The sequence below is a fragment of the Cervus canadensis genome, chromosome 3 (genome assembly GCF_019320065.1).
Source record: "Cervus canadensis isolate Bull #8, Minnesota chromosome 3, ASM1932006v1, whole genome shotgun sequence".
Classification (NCBI taxonomy): Eukaryota; Metazoa; Chordata; class Mammalia; order Artiodactyla; family Cervidae; genus Cervus; species Cervus canadensis.
Window position 1 is genome coordinate 35,771,143 of NC_057388.1, and position 17,953 is coordinate 35,789,095.

Genomic DNA, 17,953 nt, shown 5'->3' on the forward strand with positions numbered 1-17,953 from the left:
TTTCCTCCTAAATGAATAGTAGATACTGGTTTCTTACATCTTGCTCACTTAAAGCCCATAATTCAAGTTTTATCATCAATCCTTATGGTATATAAACATTTTATCTTGAATGGCAAATTTTGGTGACTTAGCAAAATTTTATTAAAATTGATAGGCTATGATCTAATCATGAAATTTTCCAAAATAACAGAACTGGACAGAAACTGTACATTATAGAATGCTATGGTTAATCAATTGACACATAATACTGTATTGTGAAAATGGTCTTAGTTTAGTTTTCATACAAAAGAAACAAAAGCCACATTTTGAATATCATTAAAAAGGTTTAGATTGATAAAAAGCAATTAACACAACAGAGGATTAAGCAATGATTTAGGATTACACTTGACAATCAACCCCGTCAGAAAGAATTGTAGATGTAATATCTTTCTTCAACAGCTTCAGAAATGAGAGAGCACAGTGTTTCATCAGAGTGATCCAAAGAAATTGAGATTTGGCTCAAAGGCCAACGAAGTTAATAATGAAGGCTGACTACCTTCTCGAGAAGTTTATTACATTCTTTTATTCCTTAAGCTCTTTTTCTTAAAGATATAAAATTGGAAATGGTGTACCTTAGTAGGAAGTCTGAAGTCATTACTGAAATAATTATTTCAGAATTTATTAAAATATTTTTCTGCAGTGTGGCTATTATGATACCAACATATCATGTAGACAGTAATGGGCATTTGCTTCTGCCATTCTTAATTCCCATGCTGGGGAAGAAAATTTGCTTTTTAATCATTAAAAATTGGGGGAAAAAAAAGATGGACTTTACTATTTAGTTATCTAATTTTGGCATGGAAAGCTATCTATGGTTATATAAAGTATCTTTGTGAGCTGAGTTCTCAGTCCTGTTCCATCCCGTCCCACTTCATCGCTCATTTGCTGGCTCCTGCTGCCACATTCTCTTGGTTTAGCATAGAACAAACTAAGTCAAGTCACGGCGGGGTGCCTTTTGTGAGGTCACTCAGAATAAGAGAAAAGAAATAGAGAGCAAGATAGATATGTACAGAATTAAAGAAAACAATAAGACACGCGCGCGCGCGCACACACACACACACACACACACACACACACACACACACGAGAGAGGTTAAGAGGAAGGAAACATCACTGGGTCAAGAATCATAAAATCACATCGCATTTTAAAATGTTGCTATTAAGTATTAATAGTCTTCTGTTTGAGCAGATTGCCTTTAGAGAGATGGCAAATCAATTCCGAATTAATAAGGGTCTTTCTGTTTTCATAATCTCAAGAAACTAGAGAAGGGCTAATTAAAAAATCCCAGGCCTCCCCATAACAACTTTTATGCATATGCAGGATGGTGATTCCCCCCCCCCCCCCCAATCAGGAATGGTGTCAAAGTGCTCTAATACACTACTAGAAGGGGCTTAATGATTTAAGGTGTTCAGGGAAACCTGTTCATCTGGTGCACCAGCTCCTTCCTGAAGGACGCCTGTGTTGTCCGAGAGGCCTACGCAAGACCCACCTGTTTTTCCTACCAGAAGGCCTGGGCACGCCGGCCTGCGGATGCAGGTGAAACTAGTCTGTACTGCAGTGCTATTCCCTAGCTTTCTCCCTCAATTCCTCCTCCATATTTTAGGCGCGTTTCGCAAATTGCCACCTGTTTCTGCTTACCCTTTTCATGCCTTCATCCGGACCAAGTGAACGTGTTTTGCAGCAACCTTGTCAGGGCAGGGCAGACCACAGGCCAGACCAGGGCACTTGGGGGAATTTGGAAGTAGTACGATGCTTTTCTCGCGGCCCAGTGCTCCTCGGGTATAGAATCTGTCCTTCCACCCCTCGGTCCTAACCTAACACATGGCCAGACTAGGAAGATTTTACAGCCTCGGGTCCTTCTCTGATTGTCCTCAGCCCGGACTTGCCAGGTCTGTCTTGCCAGGTGAGAGGTACCTGGGCGTCGGGCCGCGCTGCCACAGTTGGCCCTCGGCCTCGCCGGAGGCTCTAGCCTCTGGCACTCCAGGGCAAATAAATAGTGCCACCTGGTAGGGAGTCAAAAGTGGTGCTTTAAAATGCAAATATAAACCCCTCCTACACTCGTTGTCAAATCACGGCCCCACGACTGTCAGGCAGGCAGCGGATTCTGCGCCTGGGAGAAGGGCCGGGGGAACACTGCCTGCCTGGGAAAAATAACCCCCGAAGACGCGAGCCAAGTGCTGGGCCGGAGCCCCGGCTGCCTGTGGACACCCCTCGGGCGGCCAGCGGTCCCCTGGGAGCTCCGCGGGGCCCGCCCCGCTCTCGCTCCGCACGCCGGGCGGCGGGAGCAAGCCGGCGCCGACTTTGGGAGTTCCTTTCTGCCTTGTATGGAGGGCCGCTCCAGCCCGTCTCCGCCCGAGTGCTCTGACGCCCAGCCCTCCCGCTGTCCACCCCCAGCCACCCCCCTCTGACTTGCCCGGAGAAGCCAGACGAAGCCTCCCTCTCTGCCACAAGTCTCCCCGCCTGCCATCCCCCATCCCGGCAGCCACCCCCACCCTCCCCGGTGCCGTCAGCCCTCCTCCGCCCCCGCCTCCGCCCCCCGCCTGCTCCGCGGCAATCGGGGGAATAAATCAGGGAGGAAGCCGAGAGGGAGCGAGAGCGCGCCAGCGCCGGCAGGCTCGCCCAGGTCTGTTTCCAAAGTCGCCCTTGATGGCGGCTGAGGCGCGGCGGCTGCGGCGCGGCGCTGCCGACGCGCGCTAGTGGGTCCGCCCGCCGCCCCTTCCCCCGCGCCGGGCTTAGCCCCTGCGGCACCCCCGCGCCAGCCCGCGCCCCGGCCACCGCCTCGGCCGCGCCAGCCCGCGGACGCCTGTGGGCCGGGCGGACCCTGCGCCTTCTCCTCCCGCGGTTTCCAGCACCGGTCCTTCCCCCGGCTGGGGAGGGAAGCGAGATTGATCTTCGATCGCGAAGATGGCTGCTGGCTGCCTGCTGGCCTTGACTCTGACACTTTTCCAATCTTTGTTGATCGGCCCCTCGTCGGAGGAGCCGTTCCCTTCGGCCGTCACGTAAGTGCTCGGGCCGGGCCAGCGGGGCGGAGAGTGCGGGCCGAGGGGTGCCGTGGAAGTAGGACGGGGGCTCGGTTCCCGAGTTGAGGGGCTTTTCTGCTCGTGGGGGTGGGGAGCGAGCCGGGCTGGGATCTGGAGAGGCCGAGCGGGAGGTGCGCGCGGCTCTTCGCCGGAATGCGCACGGAACCGGCGCCTCGGGAGCCTCGGCGGGGCCGGGCTGTCCCAGGAAAGGTTTGCTGACGACTTGCGGCACCTCAGCCCATCTCTAAAAGGATTCCTTGGACTTAAAGAGTTTAGCGGCACCGTGGGAAAAAGTTTCCAGCCACATACCCGCTCTCATCAAACCGACTCCAGTAAAAAGTTGTGTTTGGGTAGGGCATTTTGCAAATAAGTAACTGCAGGCTGGCCTGGGTAGCATGGACTTCTCCCGTACTTGGCCTCTGAGATGCTAATTGCTGTGGTATCCAAACTCGTTTAGGTCCCAAATTACTGGGCGCACTTGACAGCCGTTCTGATATGATGATGCTTGCCCCTCGCGGCAGAGGTGCTGTCCACCCCAGGGGCTCGCAGGAATTGGGACCCTGCCATGCAACCTCCCTCACCCTCTATTTGAAACAGTGCCGGCAGACACGCGGTTCCTGTTGTTAGAATGAATAGAACCCTCTATTCCTTGGGGGGGGAGGGACTGAGCGTTTTCCAGAGCCTCCTGCAATTTTTCTCTTATTTTTAACATTTCTAAAATAGCTTAAGAAAACCTCGCTGCTGTTCTGGAAATAGAGTGTTTGAAGGTAGCTGTATAGTCACACGGCAGGAAGGGAGTGGAAAATAATAATTCTCTCGTGTTGGAGAAAGGAATCAAAGTCAGTGGCACATAAAAACATATACATATTTTAAAATGTGCTGAATAGCCTATTAGGCATTCTGGGAAAGCATTTATTTTGGTTGTTGAAGCTACTTTAAAGCTTGTAAGAGTAGGTAATGGTAAGTGGATGAGTCACTTTAATGCATTTTACATAACAAAACAAAGCCCAAGGTAGCCTTCCCGGTATTTTTGCTGTTGGGAATTATTTGCTGTCCTTTGTTGGCAGAGTGCTGAAAACTGGAGTTTTTGGTGGATACTGACCTTAAATCTTCACTAGTTGATACCCTGCAGTTATTATTTAAGATTCAGCTTAAAGTATTTATTGCATTAGGTGTCAGTGCAAGAACCCGAAGGATGCACATTCTAACCTGGAGAAGGGGAGTGTCTAATATTTTTGTCATGATTTACAGTCATGTTCTTTTTTAGATAATCTTCCATAAAAATAATAGCAGATCCTTTTTGTTATGAAGCAAAAGGGTAAATGCCATCTGTAGATCTTCCTTTAATTGGCAGCATATTCCAAGCGGATATTTTGAAACGTATTTTGAAAAGAGTAAGAATTACACTAAAGATGCTTCAACATTATTCACTCATTAAGAAATTACACTTTTATTTTTTTTTAAGTCTTTTCGTAGCTTGGCCTATAAATTGAAAACTGAAGTGAGTCGCTTGAATTTGTGTCAAAGAAGTGGCGCTTTAAAAAGGAGTCAGTGTGTTCAGTTTACAGATTTTTAAAGTGTTATTTTTAACTGGCAGTTTATCAATATTTCTATCATTTGGAGGGAGTGCATCATCACACCATAGGGGAAAACTATGACTTTTAAAGATACAACAAAATACAATCTTTTATTCCTGAACAGACCATGGTAAAATATTAATGTAAAAGATCCTTGTTGTAAGGACATCTGCAATAAGTGTTTTCCCAAAATTAAAATAGCTAAATTTTCATGGTCAGAAATTCACTAAAGATAAGAAAGAAAGTGAATAGTTGGCAAAAATAGGAATTAGAAAGCCACAATTTCTTTTCTTTCAAAGGATTTTAAATTTATTTTCTAACAATGAAAATTTGAGATATTTGTAAATAATTTGAAACATTAATTATTTTGTAAAAAAAAAAAGACTTAATGAAAGATTTTGTATATATCAGTCTCTTGTAGGAAATACTATTTTTATAAGGCTTCTGCATCTTTAATTATTAATTTGAAAGTCAGTCATTTCTCCTTATCTTCTGAGGAAGATGTACTTCATGTTAGATTTCTGAATAAACTTTATGAAATTAAAAAATATGTAGCCTTAATTATATCATGATGCAGTGCCATTTGCTTTTCTTGCAAAAAGAGTTCATATGGTGTATTTATCAGGATAAATCTCAAATCTTTAGGAAAAATTCCAAGTTCATTAGAAACTCAGTCCAAAGATTATAGCATCACTAAAGACAAATTATTGTGCTTGTCTATATACATTTTTCATTAGTAAATTCTTTTGGTTTTCTTGATCATTCATTCTAGTTTTTCCAGAAAAAAGTAATATAAGAAATTTTTTATCATCAGAAGAGGAAAGAATATGCTACTAATACAGTATAAAATTCATTATACACTCATTGGAGTGGGATCTGAATTAGAATTAGTAATACAAAGTTTTTTGTTTTGTTTTTTAGAATTTTTACAATAAGGGCTTAAATATAAAACATAAATATTCTAAATATTTTCTTTAATTTTCTCTGGTTTAACATACATTCTCATATAGCATATTCTGAATTAAAATAGTGATTAAATTGTTCTAAGAGTTAACACTAAAATAATTTTTTTTTTTTTTTCAGACAAAGGGAAGAATTTTGATACCGTTCTTTTGCTAGTTTAGGTGTTTTTTTTGGAAATGATTGTCTTAGTAAGGTGTGAAACATAAATATGCCATATGGTTGCAGCCACCTCATGCATATTGGTTTGTATATAAATGGAAAATACATAATTTTCATCTTACAGTATGCACATGTTATATTGATAGTTTAAAATGTAGTTTTCTAAAAGGGAGTTCTCCCTTGTTCTAGAAATAATTTGGCTCATATGTGAAAACACTTCTATTTTAAAACTCAGAGTATTATGTATGGTAGCCAGTATTGTAATGTTAATTTGAATTTGACAGTTCTAATTTTAGAATCTATTTACAAATCCAATTTTTTAAAAAGGAACATAGTTATAACTACTATTCATTTCAAACTTTTATCTCGTCATATCAAAATGACAATATGTCCATAATAATTGGCTGAGAGCCCATTGGCATATGGGGATTTTTAATATGTTTAAACTATATAGTGGGATAAATATATTGCTAAGAGTTACAGGATCTATAGGAAATATAGCATCTCATAAAAGAACAGTACCTTGGGGTTTAAGTACTTAGTTTATAAATTTTTTAACCATTAAGAGACAAATTTATATTTAAAGACTGTTAAAAATATTTTCATTGGAATGGATGTCTTTTTCATGTATTAGAAGTGATATAATTATTCTTATTTGGGCTTAATGATTTTAATTTGCATACTATATATGAACAAAATGTACCTTATAATAAAATACGAGCTAATATATTAGCTTGTAAAATAAAACCTAACAGTGAACATTAATAAATCCTTTTCTCATATCTTTGTTCTCATCAGCTTCATCACATGACAATATTTTTCCACAGGTGTATCTTTAAAGTATGAAACAATAGATACATTTTTCCAGATGAGTTGTAACATATTAAATTTTAGTGGGTATTAAATTTTAGTGGGTATATGTGTAGTTGTTTGGATTGGCATTTGAATAAACATTAGATAGGTTGAAACGAATATAGTCTAAACATTTTGGAAAGGTACAAGAATCTAAGCTTATTATGATTTATAAAAAATAAAATGTGCCTTTATTATTTTTCTTTGGCTTTCACCAATTTTAATTAAAAACATATAAAATCAGATAGAGTCTATAGCAAATTGTTCATTGTGAAAATAGGTAAAATTTTACCATTTTCTTCCTTCAAAGAACTCTTGCTTTGTAGACAACTTTCCAGTGTTTCTCCTACATTGATGTGTTGTAAGGTTTTGCAGAAACATAAATAACACATGCAAATTATGTATTCAGATTTACTGTTTATATTTAGAAGTATATATTAATAAGAAATAACAATGCATTTAGAAATTTTAAAATTAATGCAGAAATTATGCCCATAACAAACTGTATTATTTAATTAGTGTGTTCTCTGAAGTATCACTATATACAACACATACACAGAAATTTCTTGTTAGTTTTCAGTACTGATGCGAATATCCAAGAAAGTAATCTGTTCTTCTGAATTCATATCTTGTACCTAATGTGTGTCGTCAAGCTTTTTAGAACCTTAAAGGGGAGATTTAAGTGGTTTCATTGAAATATTTTAGGCAATTGTCCAGTTTATTGATTTCATTCAGTGTATTCCATGTGTGGACATAATCAACCCTCACATGAGCATATTTGGATGAAAGTTTGGGAAAAAAAATCAGAATTTGTTTCAGTATTTCTAAAAAGTAACATTTCATTGCTATTCAGGTGACAGCTTCCATCATTTGTAGTAGAAGAACTGTCTGTCCTAGTATTTCAAAAAGCATGTAAGCTGCTGGTAATGTGTAACTGATCTCTGTTCTATGACACCTATTGCACGTTTACCTAAGGCATATGGTATGTATCAGGCACTGTGTCACACTGTGTCAGCCAGTCTTTCTTTTCCTGGACTGTTCTACATTGTACTACAGCTGTTCGCTAGGCTTTCATATGGTGGCTTTCCAATAAACTTGAAACTGCACGAGATAGTCAACCGTGTAACTTACACATGGTTAGTTTTCTTCTGTGTGCACAAAACTTGGAAATTACTGTGTCATTGTTGTTTACAGAGTTTAAGGGAAAAAAAAGATTGACTTCAGTGTCAATTGAGATGAAAATGGTAGCACTTTGTGAAATACACTGTATTTACTACCTTTTTTTGAGGGTTTAAAATATATTAGCATTGCATCATTATATAATTTGTATAGTTTATCTTATTATAATATTATATTTAACACATAGTATTTTATGTCTGTCTATATCTTTATGTATCTTTATCTCTATATGTGTGTGTACACACCTGTTTTTTTTTTCTTAATTCTTCAAGTGGCTTGTTAGGGTAGAAGAACCTCAGTAAGATAAGTTTATTAACAAAGGTGCATGCTGAAAAAGTCCCTGCCAGTCCACAACTGTTTGTAGGAAGTAAATCTCATTCAGAATATTTTTATAACAGCAGCATTTAAAAATATTTCATGAAGAGAGTTAGATGAACTATTCAAAATGTTCAGGTCCTGTTAGACAAGTTATTAACACAATTGATGAGTGACAAAAGAAATGTGGTTCTAAAGATAGGCTTACTGTCTTTTAGACAAAACAAAAGGAGGAAGAGACTATTGCACTTGAACTGTTGAGTGCTTATTAAAAGGTCTTTGCGTGCTGAGCAATTTTATTTCTACCATTTAGATATAGGATACTTGAAATTTTTAAGAATTAAACATCTGGTGCACCATGTTTTAGGGTTGAAGGATAAATGTGCACAGGTTTTAAAATTTTGTTCATAAAATGTAAACTTTTCTTTCTTATAGGCTTTATATAATTTGTGGTAATTGAATTCCATTGCTCCTTTAAAATTTGCCATTTACATAGATTCTAACAAGATCTTAAGGAAAAGATTGACATTGTGGCCTCAACAAACTGGCATACTTTTACCGTTAATTTCAATAATACAGAATCAGGCTGTTATATATGAAGCAATATTTAAAGGTCTCTTTGAATATGAATGTGGGATATTTCTGGCTCAATGTTATTTTAACATTTGCTTCTGCTGATTTTTTTAACCATATGCTTCTGTTGGATTAAAAAAATTAGGATACATTTTAAATTCTATATCATAAGTGGAGGAACAACTTAAGCTAGAAATGATGGCAATGGAAAATAATGGTGTTGCCCATTTTAAATGATTCAGATTTGGGAATAATCTGTTTATCTGAAGTTCTTTTCCCTGAGTACTTAAAATTTTATTGCAGTAGTCTCCTGGCAAATTATGAAAAAACAATTCCTGTATTCTTTTATTCAGATAATTAGTTGCTAATTCTTCTTTCTCTCTTCCTTACCCGCCCCCCACACACAATTAGTATTAGTCATACTTGATTTTTATTTGTGCATAATGTCAAATCAATTGGAGAAAAATTTTTTGATTTGTTTTCCATCAGGTTACCTGTAACCAGACCTCAATCTTGGGTCCTTCAGACTTGAATTTTCACTCTCTGTTGCAGGGGACTTCCTTTTACTACTAGATTTTTCTCTCTGTAGGGATATTGTTTAGAGGTTTCGATGCATAAATAGATCTGTGATACATTATAAGTACTTTCATCAGAATTGTCAGATAGTTTGGACTATTGTTGCTTTTGACATTTGCCCATATACTCCGGGAATAATTGGGGAAAGAGTGAGAAGAGCTGATGAGAGTGTTCTCTGACGAAGGTACATACTGTCAGGCTATATAAAAGGATGGTCAGACATTAACAGTGTTTTATTTTGAGGGTCAAGGGAGGAATGGCTCAGAAAAATAAATGCACTTAGGCATCCTGGAGAAAAAAAAGTTTTAAAAAAGGAATCAAAAGGCGTTGTGGTGAATATGCTGTGAGGAATGGTATGTATTTGAGTGGAGGCAGACAAAGGAACCCTCAGATATGTGAGGTGTGAAATTAAAGATGCTAAAGGTGGCGGTTGATTATTTTATTTTGCTTTTATTTTCTTCTTTTTTCCCCCATTTTCCATGTGAGCTTGGTTATCCTGGAAATGCTGTTTACTTCACGTATTTGATTTTACTGACCTAAATATTCATATATTGGAAATTAACCTGAGAAACCAAAGACAATCAAGTTGTCTAGATTTAAAAAAATAGAAGCAATTAAACATTCTTTTTTTTTCTTAATAAAACCTTGGGAAAATGGAGTTCATTGGATAAGACATATTGGTGTAATACTTTATCAAAAGCTTAAATACTAATAAGAAAATTGTAGTAAACTTCCATTAGATTATAAGAAATGAAATATCTTGAAGGTTATAGGCTTCTATGTAGTACACTGAAGACTATTTAGACCTCTGAGTACATAGTACATCTTATTTTTTAAAAGAATAATTTTGATTTATGCTGTCTCTTTTAACAACTTCACAGATTTTTAGCATCAAATGTAATTTAATTTGACAATTAATGCAGTTACTGTTATCTAGAGCAAATTATGTACTTCACTGAGTTACATGCTGGGAATCCAAATTGAGGAAGAGCATACCCAAGGAAGACATTCCCAACTCCAGGCTGACTGTGAAGCAGGGAATCTAACAGAGCATGACCAGGGAAAAACACATAGCGTGGTGAAGAAATGCCCACGGGTTGTTTCACGTCAGGCATGGGACTCCTGGGTGTGAAGAGAGGTTCAGACTGAACCATCAATCCGAGGCTAGGTTATCCAAGTTTTGCATCTGAGTTATCTTCTCACGTGACCCGAAGGGGTGTTGGGCAGTGTGGTAGCCCAGCGCTGTTTTCTCAAACAAATTTGGTTTTCATCCTAAGACTTTGTAATTAAAAATAAAAGTCATAGGTTTTAAATCATAGTATGTGGGAGACGGATTAAAGAGGACCATTATTCAGAGGGACAGTGGGAGCAGTTAGTAGACTCTTGCAGCATCCTAGAGCGAGAAAGGCTGAAGGACAAAGAGAATGGTGGCCGTGGGAGAGCAAAGCAGAGATGAAACGTCATGCAGAGGTTATAGGGTTGGGGGAAACAGGAAGAGAGTAGTGTTAGAGGTGGCTCTAAGGTCTTTATTTTTAAAATTTCGTTTATGTTTGACTGTGCTGAGTCCTCATTGCTCTCTGTGGGCTTTCTCTAGGTGTGGTGAGTGGGGCCTACTCTTTGTTGCAGTGCATGGGCTTTGGTCTTAGAGCATGGGCCCTCGGGTACACAGGCTTCAGTAGTTGGGGTACATGGGTTCTAGAGCGTGGGCTCAGTAGTTGTGGTGCTTGGGCTTACTTGCCCCATGGCATGTGGGAATCTTCCTGGATCGGGGATTGAACTCATGTCCCTGGGATTCTTAACCACTGGACCAGCAGGGAAGTCCTCCAAGCTCTTTAAAAGGTAACGCAGAAAGAATAGCAAGTTGATGGTGAATGAGGTAACATGCTCACTGTTGGGCATTTTGACATTGAGGCATCTCTATAAATGACTATTAAGCTGTTAGAAATACCTATCTGAAGGGGATTTGGAGGCAAAATAAGTATCTTTGAAAATGGATCCATCCATTTATTTAGAAAATACCTATTTAGTATCTTTCATGATAGGTACTGTGAGTTTCAAAAGGTGAATCTTGATCTACAATTTCATTTTGCAGAGAGGTCGACAATGGGCCCTTTAAGGAAGTCATCAGACCTTTGCTGACATGACAGCAATTTCAGCAGCATGTTTTGGATGCAAGCATGGCTTCCGTGCCTTGAAGAGTTGGTGTGTGTGTGTGGTAGTTGTCCGACTCTGTGACCCCATGGACTGTAGCCCTCTAGGCTCCTTTGTCCGTGGGATTTCCCAGGCGAGGCTCCTCTGTCCATTGGATTTCCCAGGCAAGAATACTGGAGTGGGTTGCCATTTTCTTCTCCACGGAGTCTTCCTGGCCCAGGGATTGAACCTGGGTCTCCCACATTGCAGGCAGATTCTTTGCCGTCTGAGCCAGCAGGGAAGCCGTGAAGAGTGAAAATATGAAGGCAGCAAGTGCAGATTCTTTCAAGGAACTTGGCAATGTGAGGAAAGGGAGAGAGAGAGCAACTTTAGAGGAAGATGGAAGGGATTTGGCATTCTTTTGTTTTGCTTAAAGAGTAGGAGTTATAATAGGTTACTTAGGACTGCAGGTAATAGAAAACTACAGGAGTATCTTGAACCAAAAAGAGAGATATTTTTCACCGGTAGTTAAACTGGATGCTCAGTCATGGGAATCAGCAGGAGGAATATGCCCCCAGTTGCAGAAACGGGTGGAGCTGTTATCAGGATCATCTCTTGTGCTAGCCTCTGGTTTTCTTTGTCTGACTCCTTACTCTTCCCTTTCCCTCCTGAGGCTTTATCCACTTCCTGAAGCTCATTTTGTTGAACGGCTGTGAGGGTTTACAATTTTCCCCCATTGAAACTTTGAACCAGCTTGAGACTAGAATCCTAGTCCAAAACATAGCCTGCTAAAGAAGATGTGTTGGTAATCTGAATATGGGTCAGATAGTCATTTATAGCCTGTTCATTTGAGATCAGGAGATGGGATTTAAAAAGGATTTTGGTTGCCTGAGCTTGGGTCACTTCTCACACCCTTGTCAAATCTCATTAGGAGCAATTGCAACAGGCCAATTGCTAGTACCATGGATAGAGAAAGAGGCAGTTCTTACAAAAAGGCATCTGCTGGGTGGGAGAGGTTGTAGACAACTAAATAAGTATTACCAGAGGGAAATTTGAGCATATCAGAGGAGACCAAATGGCAGAGAGATGAAAGGGATGAGAGAGGCCATGATTGATGGGTGAATGTTCTGACCAAGGCAGGTGAGAAAGGGATCAAGACTGAAAACAATGTCTTACAAGGTAACTTTTGAAATATGAAACAGCCCTGAGAATTAAAACAGATGGTTGGAATATAGGATACATGCACTTTTAATTTACTGGAGATGTTTTTGGAGGATTGTTCCAAATTATATATTCCGTTCTCAAGAAGACATGACATTCAGAAATGTAATAAATGCACATTAGTAATGTTCACATTTTAAGATATATGGACCAGAGTTTTTCTTTTCTTGGTAGTAACAAGACTCTAGTATGTCACTGTGTTTCTTTTGGATACAGCAATATTTGTTTCTTTTTTGTGTTTCTTTTTCTTTTCTTTCTTCTTAAAGTAGAGATTATCATCGTGAAGATCCATGTAGTTTTGCAAAATGTCATTGGTTTTAATAAGTGTATATGCTTATGATAGAAAGATGTTTCAGAAGTATCAAGAAAGAGGAAACAAACAAACAAACAAAAAAACCAAATAGTTCTTGTTTGGGGCAATTTACCATTATTTCACGTATAGAGTTTTTGGCAGATAGGGATGGTTTACAGCCCTGCTCTGCCTGTGCTTCCCTCCACCTCCCAACCCCATGTCCATTCTTTGGCAGAGGGCAGAAATTTGAATTGAAACAAGATTGTTTAAAAAAAAGTGCGTTTGATAACACAGCAAACCACTGACAGAATACTCCAGCAGAGCCTGTCCCTGGTCAACCCATACAGAGGCATCTCAGGTCTCTTGGAGGTCTGAAAATCACTGGCAACTGCTATCTCAGCAGTTCTCTGAGTTTCCGAGATGACTGAATGAATGGTTAGGATCACAAATGCTGGCAGATCTAAGAATCAGTCTTGATCTCATTGGTCCCACTGCAGTGTGAAAAAACTACCCTTGTGGTCTGTAACAAGAGAAGAGGAGAATCAGAGTGCATATTTATTTCCATTTTGCGACTTTACTCTTTTTTTCTCTTCCATAGGTAGTCACAGTTTGCGGAAACTAATTTTGATGTCTCTACCTGCAGAATGTCTGGACACTAATAATTACTCACAGCTATCTTTCAGTTATTGTGATATTGCTTTCTATAATTTAATTTTTGAGCTCTCGAATGCCAGGCACTGTGAATTAATACTGTGCTTATTTTTTAATCCATCTAACCTTTAAGTCACTCCTTTAAGATAAGTATTATCCCTATTTTATAGGTGAGGAATGTTAAGTTTTGAGTGTGAAGGAGTTTTGAGTTTTTTTAGGAATCAAGTTTGACCCCAAGCAGCTCAATTTTAGAGTCCTACACTTACCTGCTATACTTTGCTGCCTTTCCCTGGCAGTACCCTGGATGTCTTTGCATCCATTATCTTACCTGTTCAATTTGTGACTGGCTGCATATTCTAGCAAGGAGGTCAAGGTGGAAAAGGAGTCAGTGTAAAGTAGAGCAGAATTAACAGTAAGTCCAGTTCCTCTATCTGCAGATCAAGGGTAATATTAAGCTAATCTTGAATCATGATATTCCATTATGGGGATCACATGAGAGGATGCATTGGGAACCTTGAAGGACCATTTTAGAGCCAGGCTTTATTATTTGTACCATATATTATTTTTTCTGCCTTCAAGAGGTCATGAATCGATGCCGAAGGGTTAGTGAGCTAGATTATTGTACTAATACATCATTTGGGCCAACAGAAAAAACTGAAATGAATGAGAAAAGGGATGCTTAGCTGGCCTTAAAAATGTCTCTTCTTAGAAGTTGTTTATCCTTAAATGACAAAGAGGAAATGAGAAGAGATGCCGTGGACTCCAGTGAGGGAAGTGTTCTGTCTCTAGGTTCAGGACACAACCTATATCTTAAAAGGGACTGAAAGAAAGCAGGGCCTCAAGGGCTTTGATGTGCTTCGTCTTGGCATTTCAGCCGGCACCTGTTGTATGAGTTCTGTGCCACGGGAGGTTGAGTCTATTTTTAAACGTCATAATTTTGCCACTGATAACCTCTCATTGTCAAGATGGGTGTTATCAGCTTCAAGACAGAATATTTGAAAGTGAATAAAGCAGTCTATGATGTTTATAGAAATGATTCCAGACAACCCTGAAAACTGAACGAGCACAGAATAGTAAAATTGAGACCAGTTGCATTTTTAGCAACCAACACAGAAGTCAGAAAAAAAAAATCTGCCAAGAGCATACTGAAAAAGGCCAATTTTTTTCGTCTGACTCATCCATCTGATGATTAGTTAAACTCATTGAATCCTACCCCTTCACTTTACAATATAAATGGAGGCTAGCCTTTCACAAATACTTTTCCCATTTTGGTAGAAATAAAACACTTAAATTTCTGCTGCACATTTTTGATCAGTTTATGGAGGGAAGAGATGTTTTGGATGAAACTGTGTTTTAATACCAACGACTAATGAGCACAACTTGAGGATAACCATTGAAACAATAAGTGTTCCAGTGCCAGGAACCTGCCTTCTTATGGCAGTCATTTTGACATTTGCTACAGAAAGGAATGTGTAAAATTCTTATGATGTCTGTCACTTTAAAAATACCAACCCTTCTTTGCCATTACATTACATTAGAATTGACTTAAATCTGCATCTGTGAAAATGTTAGGAGAGATAAACAAATGGGCCATGTGAAGCCTCAGGAGGATGGGCACAATGAGGGGTGTGCAGATTGCTCTAAATTAAACATGTAGAATGCTTGGTTGTCTCTCAAAACACCTGATTTTCCTGTCGATGTAAATGTAGAAACCAGAATTAATTTTCATGAGGTGAAATTTTATTGTGCCTGTGTAGCTTATTTCCCAGGGGGTTGATCTATGGTGTTAAGATCCGCTAGTGAGTAATTGTTTAAAATTTATAGTAATACTTGATGGTAATAAATAAACATAGGGGAATGGTAACTCATCACAGAGCAAACCATGCATGATAATTAGATGAGGTCATTTATCTCCTTAAATTATCAGAGGTGACGCAACCTGTCTGTGTGGTGTGTAAAAGCCAGCTGAGACCCTGGGTGTAAATGATCAGTGACAGAGGGGCAATTTGAAGGTTGCAAACTTTGGATTTGGTCCTACACCTCTGTTTTTTTTTCTTTTTCTCTAAGTGATGTAGGTTGGCTCCTGGGATTTTCTGCTTTTGTAATAAACACAAGGATCCAAAACCTGAGTTCAGTAGGTTGCTCAGAGTCTCAATTTCATTTTTATGTTTCTTCTGAATTTTTCTGTATTGCATTTTAATCTTTCTTAATTACAAAGAAATGCATGAACTATATATATAAAAAACTATACATCTATAAATGTGTATAAACATACATAGTTTATAAATATTAGATGTTGGCTCTATGCTGAGTGCCATCGAAGCTGTGTTCTTTGAGCTGACTATTAAGTACTTCTAAATTCTAGAAAGTGATCATTTGTGGTGTGGTTGTAGCCTTCCTAACCAGGTTTCCTCATCTGAACCACAAAACAGATAATGATTTTAGTGACAATTTTTTTCAGTTCTTTTTAAATGTTTCATGATTAGTACCATTCTAGAGGTATAGAGTGAAGTTAATAATGGATGCTTTTGAGCATTAGGGCTTAATTCCCTCCTGGCATTTGCTTGGTTGGCCAATAGTGTGCATTCAAAGATCAGCTTTACCATTTGAACAAGTTAACTCTTTCATTGCTAAAACTTCATAAGGTTGTTGTGAGAATTAAGAATGCTAATTCATATGAAGCATGGCACAAAAAAGCACTGGAAAATATAATTTGACTAGAAGCAAGAGAATTTAGTGGTCAGGTGAGTTGAGTTCCTTTTTGCCTCCACCCGTATCTTGTAAGGAAGAATTCCTGGCTTTAGCACTTTCTATAATTACTCATCGCCCAATCATTTCTGTACAGGTTGGTCTTAGTTGTCTTGCATTTGCATTCACGTGTCAGTTGAGCATAAATGAGATGTTTCTTGGTACCCAAATATTCCACTGCTGGTAAGGATGCTTCTGAAGAGTTCTCACCTCCAGCCCCCACATTTTAATTTTCTAGTAATCTTTCTGATAGCAAAAGTGATAAAATTTGATGTTTTCCTCCTTTTTTAACACTGTGCTATCCCCACTTGTACTTAAGTGTGGTATGGTCTCAGACTCTTTTCTTTATTTGATTGAAGGACCCACAAAGAAATATATAAGGAGGTCAGTGACCTTGCATTCTTGTGTGCAGAGAAATAATGTTAGTGGCCTATTGTCATATGAGGTTTTGGTTCTGTGAAAGAGGCCCTAGATGTTCTCATTTGATAATATATTTCTAGTAATGTTTGCAAATTGTCTGAAAATGGTAACTTTAAAGTATCAGTAATAATTGTGTGTAATATAGAATAGTGCTTTCTTTAAGATGAGCAAAAACCACCTTATATATTACCCATGGAATAAATGAATATTATGACTGTTTTTAGAAGAGTAGAACTCAATTATATTGTACTGTTTAAAATATCTAATTTTTCAAGGAGAATTAATATTAGGGCTCATTATACATCTTAAAGTTTGAAAGAGGTATGTGTGTAGAATCACATGAAATATGGCCTTTCCTTGTGCCCAGTTGATTAGCTTTCCTCATACTAAGGAATGGAGAAGGCAATGGCACCCCACTCCAGTACTCTTGCCTGGAAAATCCCATGGATGGAGGAGCCTGGTAGGCTGCAGTCCATGGGGTCTCGAAGAGTCAGACATGACTGAGCGACTTCACTTTTACTTTTCACTTTCATGCATTGGAGAAGGCAATGGCAACTCACTCCAGTGTTCTTGCCTGGAGAATCCCAGGGACGGGGGAGCCTGGTGGGCTGCCGTCTATGGGGTCGCACAAAGTTGGACACGACTGAAGCGACTTAGCAGCAGCAGCATAGTAAGGAAATTCCTAAATGAGAGAAGTTAGAGAAACAGTTAAATCCTCATGGTTTATGCAAGAAAGATGTGAATCAGACAGTACAAAGGAGATTGAACACTGCCCATGACCACAGGTTTAAAGTATAGTGAATGAAACAAACCGTACAGAATCTTTGTAAAGGCATTTTATGTGAAGATTGAGAGGGAAAATGAATCCTTTGTTTAGAATTAAGTAATATAGACTCATTTGTTTATTTTATTTTGCTGTCTTCTATGCCGTGAGTACCACAAATTCAGTGGTTTCAAACAATGGGCATTTCTTTTTTCACAGTTTCCATGGTGATGAGTCCAGCCATGGCTTGCTTGTTCTTTCCTCAAAGTCTCACATGGTTGCAAAAAGGTGTTGACTGGCTTGCATTCCTTTCCAGGGCTGCTCTCTGCTCCTTTTTCAGGCTTTTGTGGTTGTGCATACTTACTTGTGGTTGTGGGACTACCTTCCCACTTCCTGTTTGTTTTCAGCTCTTGGAGGCCACTCACTTCCTTTCCACAGGGACCTCTCAAAGGTCTTCTCACAACCTGGCAGTTT

General features: G+C 39.1%; 1 protein-coding gene across 8 annotated transcripts in view; it reads left to right on the top strand.

Moving 5' to 3' along the window:
* Positions 1-2,610: 2,610 nt before the first annotated feature.
* The window catches only part of CACNA2D1 (calcium voltage-gated channel auxiliary subunit alpha2delta 1), a 508,655-nt gene continuing 493,312 nt past the window's right edge, over positions 2,611-17,953 (top strand). For 3 of the 8 annotated variants that reach the window (XM_043462906.1, XM_043462909.1, XM_043462908.1), the window contains exon 1: positions 2,614-3,039. In XM_043462906.1, the coding sequence (XP_043318841.1) occupies positions 2,945-3,039 (95 nt within the window). In that variant the 5' untranslated portion in view covers positions 2,614-2,944. Of the gene's footprint in view, positions 3,040-17,953 lie in introns of all 8 variants that reach the window. The other 5 variants (XM_043462905.1, XM_043462907.1, XM_043462910.1 and 2 more) reach the window with 3 other exon arrangements.